We start from the raw sequence: 21,683 nt of genomic DNA, 5'->3' as shown, positions 1-21,683 counted from the left end.
TCAAATGTGGCTACATGCATCAAGGCTAGATCCATCCATCAGGGGGAAGGAAAGTACTGTATCTAGTCTCCATTGCATTAGGTTTTGTTTGTGAATATCATATTTGCCTTCTCTGCATTTTCTTCTGCGCAAGCTTGACAGTTTCCCTGAAGTTATTGGGCGTCATGGGAATCTGATATCTGTGGTTCTTTCAGTCTCCCCAGCAAACAGTGTGCATTATTCATGGCGTCAGAACTTACCTTTTCATGTGCATGCCTTTTAAACCTCCACGGCACTATGTAGGGATGTAAACTACCTGAAACAATGAACCGCTGGTCCTCCATCATGAGAACCTCTTCAGGCTCATATGATCAAATAGCATTGGTTCTAAAAATTTTAATTTTGTCATGGTTGCTCCACTGATGCCCAGATATACTCAAATGGTTACCTGCTTTATATTTAATCCAGTTTAGATATAATGATGAAGTGATGCTTAGTGTTTTCTTTTTTTACATTTGCTTTGTTGTTCTTGTGCTTTGTAAATATCTTATGGTTGTGCCTGAATTATTTAAAGAGAAAGTTCAGAATTTGTAAAGTTCTATCAAACGTTTATAAGCATTTAATATCATGACTGCAGTACACAAGTCTTCTTTGTTAAATATAAACCGATATATGTCGCTCTTACAGTTTTAAATCTGGGAGATTGACAAAAAAAAATTGGAAATTGAATACCTTAAACTAAACTCTGGTTTTAGAAACATAATAGTGGTTTGTGTGAAAAACTATGTACTCTTGAAATTGGCATTCAAGGCAGATAAACTGTTAATTATGGCATTTTCTGTTTGTACTCTGAAGTTGAATTTACTGATTTTCCAGTCCGAAACACATCCACTCAAGTTTCCCCTTGAAATTGAAAATATGACTGGGAGAGTCTGTGCTTGCCAGGTCGGAATTCAAAATACAATATGGCTGCCATGCATACAAAAACAGGGTGAAAGTTGCAGGTAAAAACCTAATATTTGCACAAACTCAGAACTAACGTATCGCACCCCTTTCTCTTAACTCTGAAATGACTCAACAACTCTGGGTGAATGTTAGATTGTTATTCACTTGAATAATATTTTGGACATTGATTTGTCACTTGTAAAACTACCTCTCTAAGCCTGCGTTAGTACTAGAATTGCTGTTATCATTATCTTTTGTATTTTTTTTTTGTTCAAAATAAATCTTAATCAGGTGAAATTTAAGATATTGAATTTGTAATAAAAATTACCCAGAGATTAAAGCAGTGACTGTATTCATGTTGATTTTGAGATCAAAATAGACTGATTGATCCCTACTCCTTTCCATGACTGGGCCAAACTAATATCTTTTTATACTACCAGATATTATTTTTACCAAAAATATCCGGTAAAGCCCTTCAATTCACTATGCACATGTGCCAAACATATGCAGTGTTGTTTTAAACATTAACACATGCACAATGTTTGGATGTATTGTTCTGTAGGGCAATTACAAAACACCAAAGCAAAACAGAGACAACACACAGCTTTGGCTGGGAGCAATAAGGTTTTTCTCATGACGCTACAGTGCAGGAAGTAAGGTGAACCACACCAAATTTTTATGTCGACATTCATATTTTTCAACCGCAATAAGATATGTAGCCCGCTTCGCACTTAACTGAATTACTCACCGGAAACAATGTCAAGCAGAATGTACATCACTTATAATGGAGAAAAATCTGATAAAGTTCAAATCCAGCTGCCTGGAGCCATTTAACCAGCTCAAAATTCCGCGCAGCATATCAAATGGCAACGCACTAGTGGTGTGATGAGAAGTTCCTCTGATCAGAAAGGATTTCCCAAAAACTGCACATTTATGGTGCATTGAAGTAAATCTTATATATTGGATTATCTAAACACAAAGCAACTCCAATGTGATTCAAACCTATTTTATGCTAAGATTTTATATCAATTTTACCCCGAATTTCAGATGAAGCCACTAGCTGTTAGTATTTGCTGCATGTAAGATATTAATTGTTGATTTCTTGACAGAGCCACTGTTAAAGATGTCTGAACTGTCCCTTTATATTTGTACCATATTTGACATTGCACCTGCTAGGTTGCTTGTTCATTTGAACTTCACTTGAACCTCTCTGGATCAATACTTAAAGTGTTGCTGTAAATGGGTGGACGATATAATTCAATATCAGGTGTTGGGCTGTGAACTTCAAACTGCCATGAATTTCTTTTGCAATCTTCAGCCATTCCTAAACACATCATTCCAGAGATATTTTGTCAACTTTATTTCAAAGATTCCTCCTTTTTCATGCAGACTCTGATCTGCTATCATATTAGCTTAGGTTTCATCACTTAATGACACCGTTACTCCAATCTGTTAACTTTTTTTTCTGAGTCTTATTAATTTAAACACAAGTTCTTCAGTCATGTCCCTCCTGGCTAAAATGTGAAGTTTAGTTAGCTAGTCATCTGCTAATTTTGGCACTCGTGCAAATTAATGGGGAGAATGAGAGGAAGTGAGAGGGAAGGAGCCGACAGGGAGAAAAGGATGGAGGCAAGCGGGGACCCTTCTGCACACGCGGCACCCAATCTCCTTTAAAGGCGGCTTCATAGAGACTTGACAATAAGAATATAGTCTGGAATAAAGCTACTTTTTCTCCTCCTCTTCACACCTACCGGGTAATGACAAGAATAATCAGACAAAAGCCACTGCGGGGGATGCAGTAAGGTGCCCACATCATCCATGTTTTATTTAACAACTAATGCTTTCAAAGTCTGCTCAAACTTCTTTTCTCCCGCCTTTTTAATGTGTCTTGACTGTTCTCAAGCTTCCTCATTACAGAGCGGTAATAAACTCTATGTCTTCCAGGAACGCATCACACTGCAGCCTGTGAGTGCACATAATTAGATCAAGGAGGCAAAGTCAGGAGCATCCTTGTATCCTGGTAGACTCTGGAGAACAGTATGTAACCCTGACACCCAGTGTTTGCAAATCTGGTCAGGGCTTACTGTAATCTATTTAGGCCTGTCTGTGGAATCCTTTTCTACGTTATCAAAGAAATCAATAAGGATAAAACAGATCCAACTCCTCAAAACAAAAACAAAGGAAAATACCAACATAGATCCTAAAACAGCGTATAGATTGTACACACAGTGCATTGCAAACCTTTCCACATTTTGCCACATTGCAACCACAAAATGTAATGTGTTTTATTCAGACATTTAATGGAAGACAAACATAAACTAGTGCATCATTGTGAACTGATAAGAAAAATATTAATTGGTTTTTAAACTTAGACCAGTAAAAATGTGAGAAAAAAATGTTTAGGGAATTTAGAGTGAAGCTAATATATAATTGCATATAGTTTCATTACACAGAGTGAGAAATACTTACGGCCTTTATTTGACAAAAGAAATTCTCCAGAAAAACAGTTCCGAAAGCAAAATATGGGAGTGCCATTTTTCTGACTGAACAAATAAAGACTAATTGTTTTAAATAAGCAAATTAAAACATATATAAAATTACATAGATCTCTTAAAAAAACGGATTTGAAGTCATGTGGTTAAAAAGTGCCATTACCATCACCCAGTATCTGTCAAAGTAAGAAAAGAAATACGGAATATGGTCAAAAGACAGAAAGTTTTTGGAAGCTCTTTTTTTTTCTTAAAAAAACCCATCATTGTGATGTTTTTTTTTTTGGAAAACATCACAAAAAGAGTTTGGATTGTAGAAATCAAATTGTGTACTCATTAAGGAATTGACCATTGTGCTTTTGGGTTTGGTCAACCAACATGGATTTCTCTGTTAGCAAGGTATTTAATATTAAAGGTTTCAAAAGAACCCAGAGCAACTCATAAAGGCCATTTTCAAATAGCTTTTCTGTGACTGAACAAGATGGGGGAAGTTTGAGACAGGAAAACGACCAGACCATTGAGCGTGTTTGAATGAGAAACATACTGTTTCATCAAAGGCCATAAAGACCTCATTGTGAGATGTGTTCAAAATGTAGTGGATGTTTAGGGGTTGTTTTACAGAGTAGAGTTGAATAGCCTTTCATTACTGACATGGCAATTTAGCCTGATTTATAGCAGAGAAATCTTAAAGGAAACATTTGAATATCATTTTGAATAAAACTACAACAAAATGGTAGATGTGCACTGGAATAAGGTGGCCATTTTAAGCAACCATATTTTTTTAAAGCTGCTTGGAGAGAAGATTTGCATTTAAGCCCAATACTATTTTGTACATTTGTAGTTTTTTTCATTCTCTTTTTACTTATGTGTAAAACAGCAGTTTTTTTTCCACCTACCTTTAGGCCATTTAGTACCAGATATGACAACTGATACTTTTATCTAATCATCTATAATCGTATTATAGTCTACTGTAAGTTGCTGTGATAAGATAATGTAACTTCAATACAGATAACACTTTAGGTCCAACTTGCATTTATTGTTGTTTACACACACACACACACACACACACACACACACACACACACACACCTATTAACATGTTGCATGAAAAGCTACATTTTTAGACATTCTTTTGATTCAAGCGTGAAAAAAAAGTCAACTAATAGATACTCCAACTTTGGTATGTTTTTCACATAATGTCTTTGTATGCCTTAAGAATATTACCAACAACAGTGTTGGGCTTAAGAGCCGGACTGAACATCAAGACATTCTCCTTCAGGGTTATTTGGAAGAGTTATTTAATCATTTCTGATTTCTAGATGTAATTATTGCCAAGTTTCAGTCATATTATTTAAACATGACACACTGATCTTAACTGAGAAGTGAGGCCTGTAGTATATTCAATATCATTTGTGATTCTTTTCTGACTCCCTGGATGAGCCGTTGCTTTGCTCTTGGATTCATTTTGGTAGACTAGCTTCTCCTGGGAAGATTGAGCTCTATTTGATTTTTTCTCTATGACTATAATCTACAGTATCTTTATGTAGTGGGGTTGAGTCCCAAAGCTTTAAAATGACCTTCTGACCCGAATAGCAGTCAATAACTTTGTTCTTCACCTGTTTTGGAGTTTCTTTAAAGTGTGGCTTTGTATTTTGCATTTTGGTCTTTTGACCTACTCAATTGTCAGATATTTACAATTTAAGCAATTTCTTGAATCCACAGGTCTCACGGTAATCAGACCTGGATGTTTCAAGGGAAATACATTTTAAAAATAAAGAAAATTTGGGTAATTTATTATTTTACAAGGAGAACATTAATGCTTTCACAAATGGACAGTTCAATTTGAATATCTTTTCTTTTTCCTTTTAATGAATTAAATCATCTTTCAAGCATCATATTTTCACTGCACTGCATGTAGCTACAATATAATTTATCCCAGCTCAAGATTAAGTTTTTAGTTTTATATAAAAATTTTTGCACATTTGTTGGTTTTATCTATGTGCAAAAGATACTGACATTTAAGGAGCACATAATACCATCTATTCATTGTCTATAACCATATCTTTGTGAAACTTTTGTTAATCGTGGCAGTTTAGATCAGCAGTTTGTCTCATTAAGGGCAATATGTAAAAGGGAATTGTTTTAAATGGATACAGATAAAACTGAATGAAATGCTCTCATTCTCTTTATCTGGATAAAGATCCTTCAACTTTCTTTGTCTAAGAGAACTGACAGTTTGATCTCCTATGGGGAGCCTTTTATGAGGCTTTTGTACATCAAGAACTACTATTGAACAATTACAGTATATTAATTTAACTTGACAGAAACTTTTAAATACTCTGAGAATAAAAACTCCCTCAGTGAGGAAATTTTTGGCTATCCTTCTTGGAGTTTGTGTCACATGTACAGTTTTGTTTGAGTGTTCTAATGTCAAAAATGTAATGCTAAGAAAGTGTGAAGAATAATTATCTGCTCTGAAACCTTTTGATAAACTTTGCATGCATCAAAGGGGGTTGTCTCCTGTGACAGTTTCTCAAAAAGAAATTAATCTGAAATACGAAGGAGAAGGAAAGTGAAGAGAAATGTAGCAGGCTTGTGGCAAATGATCAAAAGCCGTTCATTTCCGTGGCGCAGATCTAAGACCTGACGTTGATGAGGAGGTATGAACTAACAGAATAAAACTGTGACAGCAAGCAAAGGACCTTCTTCGTACTTTTACATACATATATAATATCCAACAGAGTGCTGTTAAATCCACTCACACCTCTTTGCACTGCATCACAAAAGTCTAGTTTTTCACATATCAATTACAAGCCTAAACACTACTATGTTAAATGTAGTTTAATGTGATCAACCAACAGAAAGTAGTGCAGAACTGTCAATGATAAAAAAGGTATATATTGTCCAAAAACTGTCAACAATGTCATTTATTACCCATCTGTCTATTATACCACTGTAATCCAGTTACTGTTGCTTGTGCCCATCTTCTGCACCCACTAGAAAAAAGAGTGATTAATTGTACAAGTCAAGAAGAACATGCAGACTCCAAGTAGATAGACTAGAAGCTTGCTGCGCAAAAACAATGCTATCAACATTCAGCAGTCATTTAAAGAAAAACAAATAATCTATTGGCAGTATCTGTTTGAAGGTTTATTTTAGTCAGATTGTTTAAATATCCAGATTGGAAAACCTAAGAAAAATTGGAAGGTTGAAGGTTTCACACCAGTTCTCAAAATCCAATATGGCTGAAAAATTTTTTTTAGACAGTTAAAAAAAAGGTTTTAAAAAAAGCTTTTAACTATGCTCCTTCAATAACCATCTAATCAAAGTGATTAGAAGTCAAAACTTCAGGAAAACATAAAGTTTTTTGTTACGTTAGCTAGACTGGCCACTAAGCAACCCTCAGTGGTTTTAGGGGTTTTACTTCATAGAGCGGACGCAAAGAAATGTTTTCTTTCTTTACTGCCCTATAAATAGTTCCATCTATGCTGTATATGCTTAAAAACAATACTTCAGCATGATGCTGCCAGCACCATGTTTCTCCACAGTGATGATGTGTTGAGGGTGATATGCAGTGTCAGTCTGTCACACATAGCAATTTCCATGTTGCCTAGAAAGTTACATTTTGGAGACATTACACATAGGTGGACCTTTATTAATGAAAGGACTTTTGAAATAACTTGGTTTCACTTTATTTAACATGTAGGGAAAAAACAAGTCTGAATACAAGTGGACACTAAACCTTCCACCATCATAAGCCATGTGTAATTTTAACAATTTTGAGCTCATTTTTGTTGGTATATTGCAACAAACTGTAATAAAGTGCAATTATGTTGTGGTCACAATGTGACAAAATGACTAGAATTTTTATGTAATTCATACTCCAAACTGCAAGTGCACTGAATGGAAAATAGTTTATTGATTTCATCTTTTTTTCTTCTCAAGATTACCCAAATAAAAATAAAATTCATCAGAATGGAATGTTTTAGCTTGACAATCTAGTAACCCTTCTTGTGAGCATATAATCCTCTAAATCCAAAGCTTAGCCAACCTCCAAGGCAGGTTTTGAATTGTTACCCTGCCAGATTCTTTGTCTGCCTAATATACAAACTACATGTTGTCTACAGAAGTGCTTACAGCGGGTTGATTCTTGTTAAGTGAGTAATGGAGCCAAACAGAGACATGTCTGGAGAGTTAAAGTGCACAGATAGTCAGGCAATGCGTTCACAAGCAGCTGGGGTCTGGAGAGCAGAGAGTGGATGTTCCAGCGCAGCGCCTCATGAATCCTTTATCAGTGTGTTTGAACATTGATCAGATTGAGTATTAGCCCAAAGGCTGGACTCAGCTCTTGAGGGGAGTGCAAAATCCAAGTTCTCTCATGTGAGCACGCAATGAGGCAACAAAAGAACATCCGCGAGACAAAAGGAGGCAAAAAAAGGACAAAGTGTGTCGGCAAACTTTCTGCTAATCCAATATTTAAAAGCGAAATCTACTTTGCTTCTCTCTCATCTCATTAAGCTGTGCACCTGTGATGGAGTAAAGTGGAGATAAGGTTTTTTGTCCTACAGTAAATGCTGTTTGATCCGACGGTTAGAGGAGCCTGCTGTTGCCTAGATATGAGATGTTCCTTATGAGTGTGGGAATGAAATGTGCTTTGAGAGTGGCTGAAGTAGTAAACACCTACTCCTAATGAGTAATCAGAGGCAGCAGAGGCTTTGCAGACATGTTCAAACAAATCCCAGAGGACAGTTTGCCCTGACGAAAAAACAGTAATGCATCGAGGAGAATTAAGTTGAATATATCTGAGTAATTCATTTGAATATGTAGTGAGTGAGTGGATGGGAATGATGATTCATAAATCCCCCACATGATTTAACCGGGGATGTGAAGTCATTAGCAAGGAATATCAGCAGGGTTATCACAGATGATGCGTTTGTGAAACCGTTTTACACACACTCTCTACTGTTATTTATTAGCAGAAATCAAATTTTTCATATCTTGTTAGAAACTAGTTCTTGGCACTTGCACAGTGGTCAGCAACTTTTATCATATAAAGTGAGTATTTTTATTCGGCTCCTGGTGAATAACGTGGAGCCGTTAAAAATCAAATGGCAAATCAAAGATTTAGCAGCTTTGATTAAGCTGCAAAATCTACTTAACCCAATGTTAAATGTTTGTATCGACTGTCCATACCTTATCAATCAAAAGGACTGATAAAGTATTTATGAAGTAAGTTATCAATTATGCACCAGTAATTAAGCAAAATAAACCAAAAGAATGAATATTCAAGTCCAGTGATTGTTGTTTGAGTCAAAAAATTACTCAAAAGAGAGAAGTGTTGTAAACGATTAAAGAAAAAAGAAATACTGGAATATGAAGTGGCTACAAATGGTTTGCTCCATTTACATTCAAAATTAAATCTATTCTATATGTGTGTTCTTAATATATACAGTATATCGACTTATATGCACTCACATTTTTTGTACGTTTCTGTCGTATTATTATAATTTAATTCATAATAGTGTACAAAAGTCTTAAATTTGAGTTTGTGAAATCTAGAGAAACCACAAATTGTTTAAGTTAATAATACTCATCTGCTGCAGGTTTATTTCAAAGCTTACAAATAAAATGCATTCTGCACAACATACCGGCATAGTCAGGTGTGAAAAAGTAGAAAAAAGAAGAAAAAACCCACAAAGTTGTAAAATAAAAAAAGATTTAAAAGTAACGTAATTAAGGGCAATTAAAAATATTTGCATGGTACTGTAGCTGCTGTATGCACCTTATGAGAGGCTTCTTGACATTGCTGCAGTTTTATGCTCACTATAACTAGAAGAAATGCCAGACTTTCTTTTTGAACAGCTTTTACTGAATACTGAATTATTTATTATTAAAGACTTTAGTATTTCGTTATATTGAATCTTCGGATTGTGGAGGGAATCCTGTAACATTTGAGTTATGTCAGCAGATGAAAGTCTTTAGCTGTGTTTGTCAGAATGTATGTTTGAAGTAATTTGTTAATTTGAATGCATTCCTCGCTTCTCTACATTTTCCGTTTCATTCAGAATTTGTCACTGTTTGTCACACTATCCGTTTAGTGGAAATAAAAGCTGTTGACATACTCCAGGTTTGGCGCAGTGGTAGCTTTTGTCTGAACAGGTGCAGCGATTCATTCTGGCTTTTCTTCCCTCTGTGGTGCCTTTGCATGCAGACTCTCCCACTGTGACTGTTTAATTAGGCACCAATGTCTGTGTCAGTGTTTCAGCGGCGGGCTGCTCGACTCCCTCAATGACAAACTGTTGCCAAAGAAACGCATCCACGGCGAGCTCAGATCTACTGATGCTGAGGGGCGGCTGGGAGAGTTCAGCAGGGTGATTGAACTGTTTACAACTCTGCTCACTTTTTTTAGTGTTCTGTTGGGGAAATATCACATCATTTATGTCTGTCTTGCTTTTCCTTTGGCATGAATCTGAAGTGACTAATGATACACGATGGCTTCTCGCCTCCAAATGACACTGTGAATATCAAAAGAATTGATCAAAGGCTTTATTAGCCACACAGCTTGAAAATGAGGCCCTCACTAGGCCGACTCTTTGTACCATATATATTTAGGCAATCTGACATTTACAAGCTTTGTTTGTTTTTCCTGCCTCGGCCACAGAGCTTCTTTTATATCAGTTTATGCCCAGTGGCAGATTGTGCATCTTCACACAAGCCCATATTTACAATAGATACACAGGCAGTATTTGGGAGATAATGAGAAACAGTTATTGCATTGATTGGAGAATTTGGAAATTAACATTTTAGAAGACGGGGCGCCTCCAATTCATGCACAATTCCTCTTTTGTGAATGGAATTGCTTTGGATTAAAAATAAAAAAATAAAATTTCAACCAAATTAACTGAACAATTGAAAGCTTTAAAAGGCTTCCAACATTAGAAAGCTATCCCTAAATTGTTTAAAGAAATGGATATAAGATCTAAGTGCAGACAAAAAAATATGAAAGAATTTTTCCCCTGCTAGGTGATGTTGTAGGCGATCTCTGATGGAGCAGTTAAAGTATTTTAGTTTTTTTTAATGTTTTTGTTAGATTGTAACATATTTCAACTAGCTAAAAGCAAATATTTTGCGGTTTCCCCTCATATTGTCAGACCAAATATAATTCATGGATACATTTGCAAGGTTAATGGTTTACTTTTCCTCCAGGCAGTAGATATCATGAAACATTTTTGTCAAGTCTTTCTCCATTTATTAGCAAAAGTCATGATAAAATATTTACTATGTTTATTTTCAATGTGCTGAGATAAGCTTTTGGTGTGAATTCCTATATTAATTTTATCTCGACCCCAGTTTGTGTTCAGTAACTGTGATAGAGCTTAAAACAAGTGTGTGTGTGTGTGGGGGGGGGGGGGGGGGGGGGGGGGGGGGGGGGGTGTATGTATATAATATGTAAGGACCATATTTTAACAAGTACTATGTTGTTAGGGCCGACTGCTCCAAAAGCGGGGGCCGCGCGCGCGTGTGTGTGTTGGTGCACCATCCTGTGGAAAGTGTCCAGTTTATTTGGACACTTCTTTGCATGAAATGGCAAAGTTCTTTGCCCACACATTTGTTGGACAAGTGTTTTAAAAGGCTTCTCATCAGCAATTTTTTTGTTGTTTATGTTGTGTTAACTTTGATTGAATCAAAACAAAAGCAATAAAAATACAAGTCATAATATGTTAAGTTAGGTAGATAGAGTTTCGAAAATACAATAAAGTGTTTAAGTATTGTCTAAACTAAGTACATTTTAACAGATAATTAAATGCACAACTAAGTGACAGACAAACAAGAACGTTTTTTGTATTTCTGAAACATTTTGTCTATAAGTGAACAAATGAGAAGTGCTGGGTGACCATGTAAGACACGTGTGTCAAACTTGAAGCGAGCCAAATCTGGCCCACCTTAGACTCTGGTGAGCCACATAAATAGAACCTTCAAAATAACAAATATGTACTTAAACATTATTTTACCAATTTATTAGTATTTAAACAAGTTAATTTGCATTATCAATAGATTTTCCTCAACCGGCCCAATTTTGATGGGCCGGTTGAGGCCCATCAAATGAAGATGAGTTTGGCACTCCTAAAAGATATAATATGCTAACATCCAGTGTCAAACAAATTACAATAATATGGCAAACATATGATTTTAAAAAAGCTCATTAGCTCAATTTTTCAAACATCTATAATTTTAGACATTTTAATAAGTTGAACAAATGTAGATAAATAAATTAAAGAGATGAGCATGTTCATGGGTAGATGAATAGAACTAATAACATATTTTCTATCCAATAGCATTGTGAGGATGAACAGTAGGACTGATTGACGGACTGTGTCCATGTGGTTTTGGGAAGGAAAAGAAAACATTTGTAATCTCAAGCGGGATCACAATCACTCAAATCTACTTTTGATTGACATCAAAAAATTATGTTACAAATGCATTAAGCAAGACTGCCAAATAGTCGCATAAGATTGGATTATGTTGTTGAATATTTGCTGCCAGCACCTGCATTACATCCAGCTTGATTGCAGTGAGATGCGAGTTCATCTAAAACAAAACCACAGCCTTGTCTCACCAGTGGTCATTTTGTCTCACCAATGCTGCATTTGAAGCTTTAAGAAAAACATTATCTGATCTAAAGGAGGAACATAATAAAGAAAAATATGATCCTTAATGTACTAATCAATACTTAGCTTGCGGTTCTGATGTAAAGCCTCATCCTTAGCACTGATCTACCACTTTATTAGGTATACCTATTCAACTTCTTCTAATAGCAATTCAGCCAATAACTTGGCAGCAACTCATTGCATATGCGCCTAAACATGGTGAACACAAATTGCTTGAGTTGTTGGTGAGTGCATAGTCTTTCTTGCATTATCAAAAGGTTATTCAATTGTTCGACAAAAGCACTACTTCCTGTCATAGTGCGTGGAGCAAAAAAAAAAGCAACAGAACATGCCTTGAATTTCCAAACCTCCCTAATCCTCTTTGAATTGCTTCAAGTACTATAATAACAAATTGTCAAGCCTTTACACAAAGAAGCTTTCCTGTAGACGTTAGGCCAAAGTTTTTTTTTCTCCACAAACTACACTTGCAGCACATTCAATTGTTACTCAAACGTGAAAGCCATAAATAACATGAACTTCACGACTCAACATCTTTCTAAGAACTGCTTCGATCAAGCAATAAGTCACTGGATTTGGTAGAAATGCTACGCAGCACACAAATTTTGGTTGCCCTTTCAAAATGGTGCTTTTGCATTTTGGTCCCTCAGCAGGTAGGTCATCTTCTCATGTATGTGTTTCTGCTCCTCTTCCCTTGTCTTAAATAATTTAACATAGTCATCATCACTACTTCTAAAATCTTTGCACTGAGTCTAATGTGGGAAGCCATGTGGTGGTTTGGTTTTTGACCCTGGGTCTGCATTCCAGACACAACCTTCAGCAACTTTTGATTGATGTAAATGTATTAGTTTCATTTGTTTTGTTTTTTTTGTCAGGCGCTTCAGAGTTGCATTCCCCAACCAAAAATATCCGAAATGTTGTCGAGGGGAGAGCAGCAGTGGGATTTGGGCTTTAACACCCTTTTGCTCAGTTTCCTGACTCTAGTGCCATCCAGAGGCCAAGGAGCTGCAACGCTGTCACGTTAATTATACCTTCCTAACCTTGACGGTTCACTTTGATCAAAGCTGTGGCGTTTGTCTCCTATCAGGACTTACTTTTTTGCTCACATGTGAATACACCTCTTTGTCTTTTTCCTCCTCCTCATCCTTCCCCAGTTGACACATCGACCTTGGTTAAAAAGGACAGAAAAAGTGTCTATGCCTCATCATGAGGCACTACCAAGTGTCTATGTGTCACTTCTAAAAAAATATATACAATAAACTTGAAGATTTGGTAATCTCCAAATTGGTGATCTTGTTAACATCATTAATCTTCAGTTGTCTCACTTTTCTTTCTTTCTCCCTGTCTCTTTCTTCCTCAGGTCTACATCCCCTGCAGAACAGCTATTGTCCTGGCCAACGAGGAGATAGATTACTGTTATTAGAGGATGATTGTCTCCACAGAGACCAGGATTGAGAACAGATTCCAAGCTCAAACTGAGTGTTAACAATCACCTTCATCTTAAAGTGTCAACCTTGCACACCAGCCAAAACCTACTTTTTTTGTTTCTGAGTCTTTTTCTGAATGAAGGGGTGACAGTAAGGCGTCTTAAAATTGTGTGCTTTCAAAATACCATCTGTAACCTTAGACGGTGTGTAACCCCATTTACTTCAGATCGGTCCATTTGGGAAGCGTCCAACCTATCTGAGCAGCTAGATGCTAAAAATCAAAAACACTGCCGAGTCCATCCGACACTAGCCAGCACCTATTTCTCGGCTTGGTTGCATTTGGCTTGTCATCTGAAAAACACGACCAGCAACTGTGACAGAGCCAGCACTCATTTATTCAAACATAAAAAAAGATCAAAGAAAATAAAGAGTATTTCAGACTGTTAGATGTGCTGAAACAGAAGTGATTTGTTTGGATTCCTTTTTTATTAGAATAAAATACAGAAAGAGACACCAAAATGTGTGTGTATGTAACCACCTGTGACCCGTCTGTGTTCAACATTTCCTGTCTACAAATAAAAAGTCCCTTGCACTAAATAATGAATTGATAGATCATTTTGTCTTGTATATTGTTTTTTAAAAGCTACTCAATGTATATAAATGATCTTGTTTTTTATTCTCTGTGAGCCTTTTCACATTTTGTCACATTACAGCGATAAACCTCAATGCATTCTGTTGGAATTTGAATTCAAAACCAGACGAAATTCGGAGTAATTTTGACGTTGTGGGAAAATTACACATTGTTTTCAAAATGTTACACATAGTAATGTGAAAAATGTGGCATACATTGTGTGTCAATGCTTTGTAGAAACACTTTAGCTGCATTTATAGTATGCAATTCTTTAGGGTTACATCTCCACCAAATTTGCATATTTACTGAGACATTTCCCAATTTTTTCTTTTCAAAGTAGCTCAAGTTTAGCCATATTTTAGATTTTAGTATGTCAATAAAAATACATTTTTAAGTCTCATTAAAGATTCTCAGATGGATTTAGCTCTGGACTTTGACTAAACCATTCTAGCACACAATTAGGCTTTGATCTGGATCATCTGTTAATTTAGGTGGCTGCTTGTCCTGACCTCCACCTCAGTCTTACGTCTTTTGTAGCATACATCGGGGTTTTTTTTCAGGATTTCCTTCTATTTAGCTACATCCATCACGGTTCACTTTCTCCTTTTCATACAAGTGTCCCTGAAGCATGATGCTGCCACTGCCATATTTTACAGAGAGGATGGTGTGTTCAGTTTGTAGTAGCATCTGATCTCCTCCTGCCTCTCTGCCAGCACCTAATGGCTAAGGTGTACATAAATCACACACCATGCAATTTATTATTAGATGTTAGATTGGATCTCAGAGCACATTCAAATCCACTTCATATTCCTTGGATGTTGTACTGATTTATTGACCACTTCATTTATGAATAGTCATCAGTTTGCCATTTTAAAAATCGATTTGTTCAGTTTTTGCATAAAATAAAAGCAACGCTTGTGCTGAAATTACCCAATTTTTCCCTTTGCGTAAAGTTTTCTGCTGTCATTTTACTGTAAAATTCTCAAACTACATCCCACTTCAAAACATTGACACCATCTCTCAGCATACACCAGCGTGAGACAGAAGACAGTATTACATGTGTGACTCACATACTTGACTACCTTAGGAAGCTGTGTGTGATTTATGTACACCGTGCTCATTAGGTGCTGTTGCATTCCCTTGGGATCGTTCCCGAAAAAACCCCCCAAAAAAGCAAGGGAAATCCACACATAGAGCGATGTGCCTCTTTCAATTAGTTGTGACTTTTGTGACTTTTGTCTCAACTTGCTTGATTATCGAACAGCTCTAGGAGCGCAGCAGTGCTGTTGTGTGAGAAGGTTATTGATTAACTTAAATAAACCGAGGAACGTCGCTGATGCTGACTGCTGAACTCACACACATTTACAAAATGTCACAAAGTATGTTGTGAAAATAACTGTGATAACAGATCTCCTGCCAGTCTGTATATTCGCTTCATTTTCAATCTCTTTGGAGTCCCTTGTTGCTTTTGGATGTTTTTAAGCGGCTTCCAAGTTGAATGAATAAAGGGGAAAAAAATGTTTGCAAATAAATGCAGATTTTCAGATTATTATGATCCACACCTTTTGAATTGGTTCAGTCATTTAAGGTGTATACTGTAGCTCATGGTGGGTTTTGATCTGCCTTCCCCGCAGCTTAAAGAAAACACATTCAAATTCAACACGATTTTCCTCTATTTAGTCAGAAGTATCATGAACATGTCATTGTTTCTGTTTAAGTATTCAAAAAGAAAGAACTTTCTCCACCTCTTAAATTGCTCAGAGGATCATTTTGCATATATTATAAAGCAACAAGGTTGTGCACCTGAATTAGAGTCTTTAATCACCCGGTATCTGACCCAGTGTCACTGTCATTTTGCTGCTGCCACAACCAATTGTCCTCTTTTGTTCTCTGAAGAACGTCTGATGTCTGATAGACTGTAACTGTTTTAGCGTTTCTCTTTCATTACTAATAAAGATTTTAAAAAATCACACTCTGTCAAACCAAAGCAATGTGAATAACCTGGATGTCTAGACTACTGATCCCTCTATTGCATCCTTGACATAGTATGGAGGGAGGTGTGTGTATGTGTGAGAGGGTGGGGGTAACTTTTGGCATGCTGATGAAATCAGAATGTTACCTTGAGTAAAAACATGCCGATTTTACAATAGCATATTTACAAAAAGTAACACATTGGATGATCTAAATTACCTTGATGTTATTTAAAACAGAAAAGCAACAAATGGTTTTTGGGTTCTATTATAATCTAAAATAATCTAACATTGATTAAATAATTGTATTGAAAAGGAGGTACAGTGAACCTGAGTCTATTTGAGGTTCCATATTCCCAGTTCACATTAAATTCATCAGTATTCACCAGTCATTTTTCTCTGGAACTTGACTTTAAATTATTCACAGAAAATCTGCCTATTTTTTGTACAATCCAGCCTGGGAAGCTGAAAACCTTTTTGCAATGCTACTTCCTGGATTGGTTGCTAAGCTGCCAATTAATTCCTTTGGTACTAATTGGCTGTACCCTCAAGACCAGATCTCTTCAAATGGCAGCTCAGTGGAAGCATGCAGCTCAGAAATCATTTCCAAGTGGCCCAGTCCATGGTTTTAGGAAAGACAAAAAAAAAGATGTATTTTTCTAAACTTTATAAATAAAAAAAATAATTAAATTCCTACAATAATAAAAAAATATTAATGCAACATTTGGCATACCAAACCAGCAATGCAGGGTTTATGTAAAATTGACAACAGAAAACCAAACTTAACCCTGTTTGAACTGGCAAATCACATCTGAATGCAAAAGTTAACTTTTGGATGCCTTTAATCTATCTTGGTTAGAGGATTTGTCCAATTTTAACATGTTATTGAGTCCTGCTGCAGATATTAGTCTGCAGTTTTGCTAAGGTGGTTTCCACTATGCATATTAATGTATATTTTATGTTTGAAATATGTGATTATAAGTGTCTCAAGCATTAGCAGAGTCCACTATAAAAATGGTTTTCAAGATAGAGTGACGACTACGCATATTATGCCAGTTTTAGAGTGAATGGGGGATCGTCTTAAATTTTCTAACATTTGTTTCTTGAACTGGACTATTTCCAAATTTGTCTTTCTTGTAAGTGAAGGAAAACTGGAGGGACCTCCATCAGCCAGCTGACTGGCAGTGTACAGTGACAGTTGAGGCAAGTGTAGTGCTGCTGAGAAAACTCCAGCACTTTCCCAGGCTTGTCAATATAACCGTAGAAATAATGTGATGGTATATTTTAGCGATTTCTAAACCACAGCTTTTTAAAACCATGATACTAGTAAGAGGCCTACACTTTTACAGCCTGAGGGTTTTTTCACTTTAAACATATACTTGTTTTTATCAGAATTTTTCTGAAATTCAGATCGCAACTGGACAGAGATTGCTATGTCTTTTGCAGTTGGAATGTATGACAAAATATTCATCTGCAAGTTAAAACTAGCGATATTTATCTTTAATTTGCTATTTAAAAATTATGCACATATAATTCCTCAGAGGCATTTCTAAGAATACTGAACAACCGAACATTTTAGTGTAAACATAAACAATGCAGCAGCTTTCAATCAAAATAACTCGCCACAGATAGATTGCGTGTTTGTTTTGTGTGCTCGGATATTGCCGTCGACTGCAGAAAGAGCCCTGAAATCTCTCAGACGACAAAGGAAGGAATCTACTTTACAGTCTGTGCTGCAGCACATAAAACTTTCATTTTCCATTTGGTGACAAGAAAAGCTGTGAAATGCCGCCACATGACTGCACGGAAGAAATCACCGCAAGTGATTCCCTACAACATGATGCAAGGAGGATGAAAGACAGCTCATCAGACTGTAATATTTTAATTTCTATTTCCTGGGCCCCCACACTTTGTTCTACTTACACCAGATTATGAGTCTTTGTGCACAGGCGTCGGTGTAAGCCTCTTAATAGCAACTGTAGCATGAATAGCAGTGAAGGGAAGATCACAATAGCTTTTGTTGAGGCTGTCTCACAAAGGTGTGGATTCAATTCTTATGGGGATTTTTTTATTGTTTTCTGTATTGTTTTCTTTTCTATTGTTAACTCTTTTCTATGGATTTTTCTTGTTTCTGTCTGAAGATTCAGCTGTTGGATCATATGGCATCATCTAAGAAGTAATAGTTTTGGATTGATTTTGAGCAGCATCACAGATCTCACCCAAATTTTCACTGTCTGCACTGTCAAGCCTGTTACAAGGGCACTGACAAATATTTAAAAAACAACCTTGAATCTGCATGTCCCTGCTAAGTTAGTAGTTTCCAGCTATTGTTATCCAATGTGTTTTTGTCTTCTAAATATATTCTCAACCCAGTAACTTTTTCACAGTTGTCACATTACAATCAGTTTGTTCTTGCAGGAATGCTGCAATCCTTCTTCCGCCCGCCCCAACCAAATAAAATTCAAGCAATAATCAGATTTTTTTTTTCCCCCAGCATAAGACAACCCAGTCTCCCAGTACTAGGCAACAAGCATATTCTACTGCATATAGATATGAGTAGCTGCAAACTTCTTGTAGGCACAACTGGCAGATAAGATATATATTATTTTCTAGTTCTTGGGAGGTCCAGCCTTTTCTTATACCGCTTTGGGCAACTGCCCATTTAGCCCACATCAAAATCCACCTCTGATTAAAGTTCACCACAGCTTTACTATATTCTCAACCTGCCTGAGTCGATATTTTGCACAACAAAAAATAAAGAAAAATCTTTTGCTGTGATTTCACCCTAATAGTTGGTATATGTCTTTACCAGTTTTGTACATGCAGAGATTCAACATTTTTTCCTTTTTGTAAAATAGCCCAACCTCGTCAAATTAGTGTCTGTGACAGGAATGTTATATATTTTGCCACATATTCTCAACTGAATAATAATCTGGATTCTGGACTACTGAAACACATGAATATACTTGAACAATTCCGTTGTAGCACTGGTTGTATTTTTGCCAATCTTCTGTAAAGGCCAGATTAACAACTAAGATTTGAACTGCCAACAGATTGTCCCTCCTGACATGTAGAGCATTTCAGCTCCTGAGTCGCCATGGTTACTTCACTGATTGATGTTCGCCTGTCATTTTAGGTGGACGTCCATGTCTTGGTAAGTTCTGTACTCTTTTCATATGATATGTTGCAACGTGCTCGGTGAGGTCCAAAGCTCGGACTACTGATTTATAATCAAACCCATTTTTAAACTTCTTCACAGGTTTATTCCTGACCTGTCTGCTGTCGTCCTTGTTCTTAATAAAGCTGCTTTCTCTCTAATGCTCCCTGAATTACACCCAGTTGGAATCCATTTGGATTTTATTTAGATGTATCAAAGTACAAATAAACAGAGACTTTTCAGACTTTTATTTTTTAAAACAGCTTGAAAACCCCTTTTATTTGTATTCGGTTTCACAATTATGAGCCTCATTGTGTTGATGTGTACCAGATTTCAGGTTTTCAGTTGCAACATGATGAAATGTGAAAAGGTTGGAGGTGGTTGAGTATCTTTGCAATGTGCTGTATGTTTGACCTGAGAGGGTGCTGAAACACAAATGGGGTAACCGTGTTGACAGTGTAGACAATGCTAAAAACATGCTGCAAAGAAAATACATCAATACCACATGATATGGCCTCAACGCCTACCTGAGAGCAATAACCACCTTTCTGAAACACTGAATTTTACACCTGTTCATGTTATTGACAGCACTCCCTGTAGGTATCTGTGCCATGAAAAATGCATGTCGTACTGTATAAACTATGCAGTACAGTACATGAGAAGACTTCACACAGGAGGCTGTAGCGGGGGTTCTGTGTTGTAATACTTTGTTGAATTGCATTCCTTATTTGCCCTCATGAATAAGTTTCTAAACAGGAGTCATGTCATCAAAATTGGGAGGTGTGACAGACACGGAGGGGATGGTGTCTGTCTAGCCCATGAGACTGCACCAGTCAGAGAGTGTTTTTCACTGTGCTAACTGCTGCTGCTCAAATACAGTTTCATCCAATGGCAGATGTCACCGAATGGAGTGATGAAAGGGGTTTACACTTTGTACGCTATCCTACAGCTCCCCTTTCTCTGCAGGATAATACAGTCCAAGCAGCAGGGAACACCTAGTGCCTGAAAAATCTGCTTAGACGCAGTTTACTTCCTCCAGAGCATTTCTAAATGCCATCTTGTAAAATCTGTTCATGTTTGAATAAATGCTAACACAAAACACTTAGCTGCCCTCAGACTCACTTGTATGGAATTGTTTGGAATCATTTTTTTGCATCTTTACTTTTAAAAGAGTAAAGTCGATCTTTCAGCATGGACACCTCTCTCTGCAGTTATGAGAAACATACAGTTTTATTTGCAATATTTAGACAGGAAGATAATCAGCAATGGTCACTAGGTCAGGAATCAAACCAGCTGGGCAGCTGCATTGAGAACTAATAGTATCTGTATACAGGTTGCTTGCTGTACCTCTATATTACACACCGCTCCCAGTGTAGCTTTTTGAGGGAATGGTACGTGGTATTTATGGCATTTATGAACAATAAGCTCCTGCAGCTTTGAACACCTGTTACACACAGCATGAAATCTTATTCCATTTAGACTAACAATTTTAGATTTTTTTGTGGTTGCTGTTCTTTTAAAAGAGTGCTCCCTCCAAATTTGTTGCTTCTGACATTTCTACTTTTGATATATATATTTTTTTAAATTGGAGAATATTTGAAAAATTTCAAATATAATTTCTAAACATTTCTTAAAATTTCAAGCTACCACCACAAATACAGACTGTATTATTTCAGTAATTTAATCGAATAAGTTAAATTTGTATTTTATACTGATTAATTACAAGGTGATGGTTACATATTTTCATGGAGACTCAATCATTGATGTTTTTAAGCATATCTGTTAAACGGATGGCACGTTTTCATGGGTGAGCAATAAAGAGATGGATGCTGTACGGTATGCACTTAAAAAAATTTCTAGCATGTAAATCTTTTTTGTACAGAGTTAAACTGTGAATCCACAAATAAACATATTAGTTCTTATACAAATTTTGGTAAGCTTTTCATCTTTTAACAAGCTTTGACAATATTTTGTTTTTGCATTTAGTTGGCTTTATGATGTACAAACTGAACACATACATAATTAATTTATGACTTCAGTTTGTTTTGATTAGGAAGTTGAATTGTAACTTGGGATAATGTTCTTTATCATGCAAAACCCCTTTTTCAGTTCTTTTCCCTCCAGAACCTTAAAAGAGTCTTTGAGAGTCTGAAAATATCAATAGATGTGTTTTTAAAGCATGCTCAGCTCTGTGACTTTAATGTAATTGGTTTGCACAACAGACACAAACGGAAGCTTTTGAAGTGCTTGCATGGCTTCTGTGTTTACAGAAGCTTGCACGTTTTTTTATTTTTGCTATAAAACTCAATATCAATATCAACTAAAACTTTTGGGAATGGTGATTAATCGAATTTTCCGCGAATCTCATGATATTCTCCGCAGCAGATAGTTGTGAAGCTGAGGTTTGTGGTAGTTGTAT

At 36.4% G+C, this 21,683-nt stretch overlaps 1 protein-coding gene across 2 annotated transcripts in view; it reads left to right on the top strand.

Annotated features, from left to right (window-relative positions):
- The window catches only part of gbe1b (glucan (1,4-alpha-), branching enzyme 1b), a 116,068-nt gene extending 101,947 nt beyond the window's left edge, over positions 1 to 14,121 (top strand). For both annotated transcript variants that reach the window (XM_028044699.1, XM_028044700.1), the window contains one exon: positions 13,440 to 14,121. In XM_028044699.1, coding sequence (XP_027900500.1) covers positions 13,440 to 13,502 — 63 coding nt within the window. In that variant the 3' untranslated portion in view covers positions 13,503 to 14,121. The remainder of the gene's footprint in view (positions 1 to 13,439) is intronic.
- Positions 14,122 to 21,683: the final 7,562 nt, after the last annotated feature.

Source organism: Xiphophorus couchianus, chromosome 18, assembly GCF_001444195.1.
Source record: "Xiphophorus couchianus chromosome 18, X_couchianus-1.0, whole genome shotgun sequence".
Classification (NCBI taxonomy): Eukaryota; Metazoa; Chordata; class Actinopteri; order Cyprinodontiformes; family Poeciliidae; genus Xiphophorus; species Xiphophorus couchianus.
Note: the sequence above shows the minus strand (reverse complement) of the source record. Positions and strands in the feature narration are given on the sequence as shown.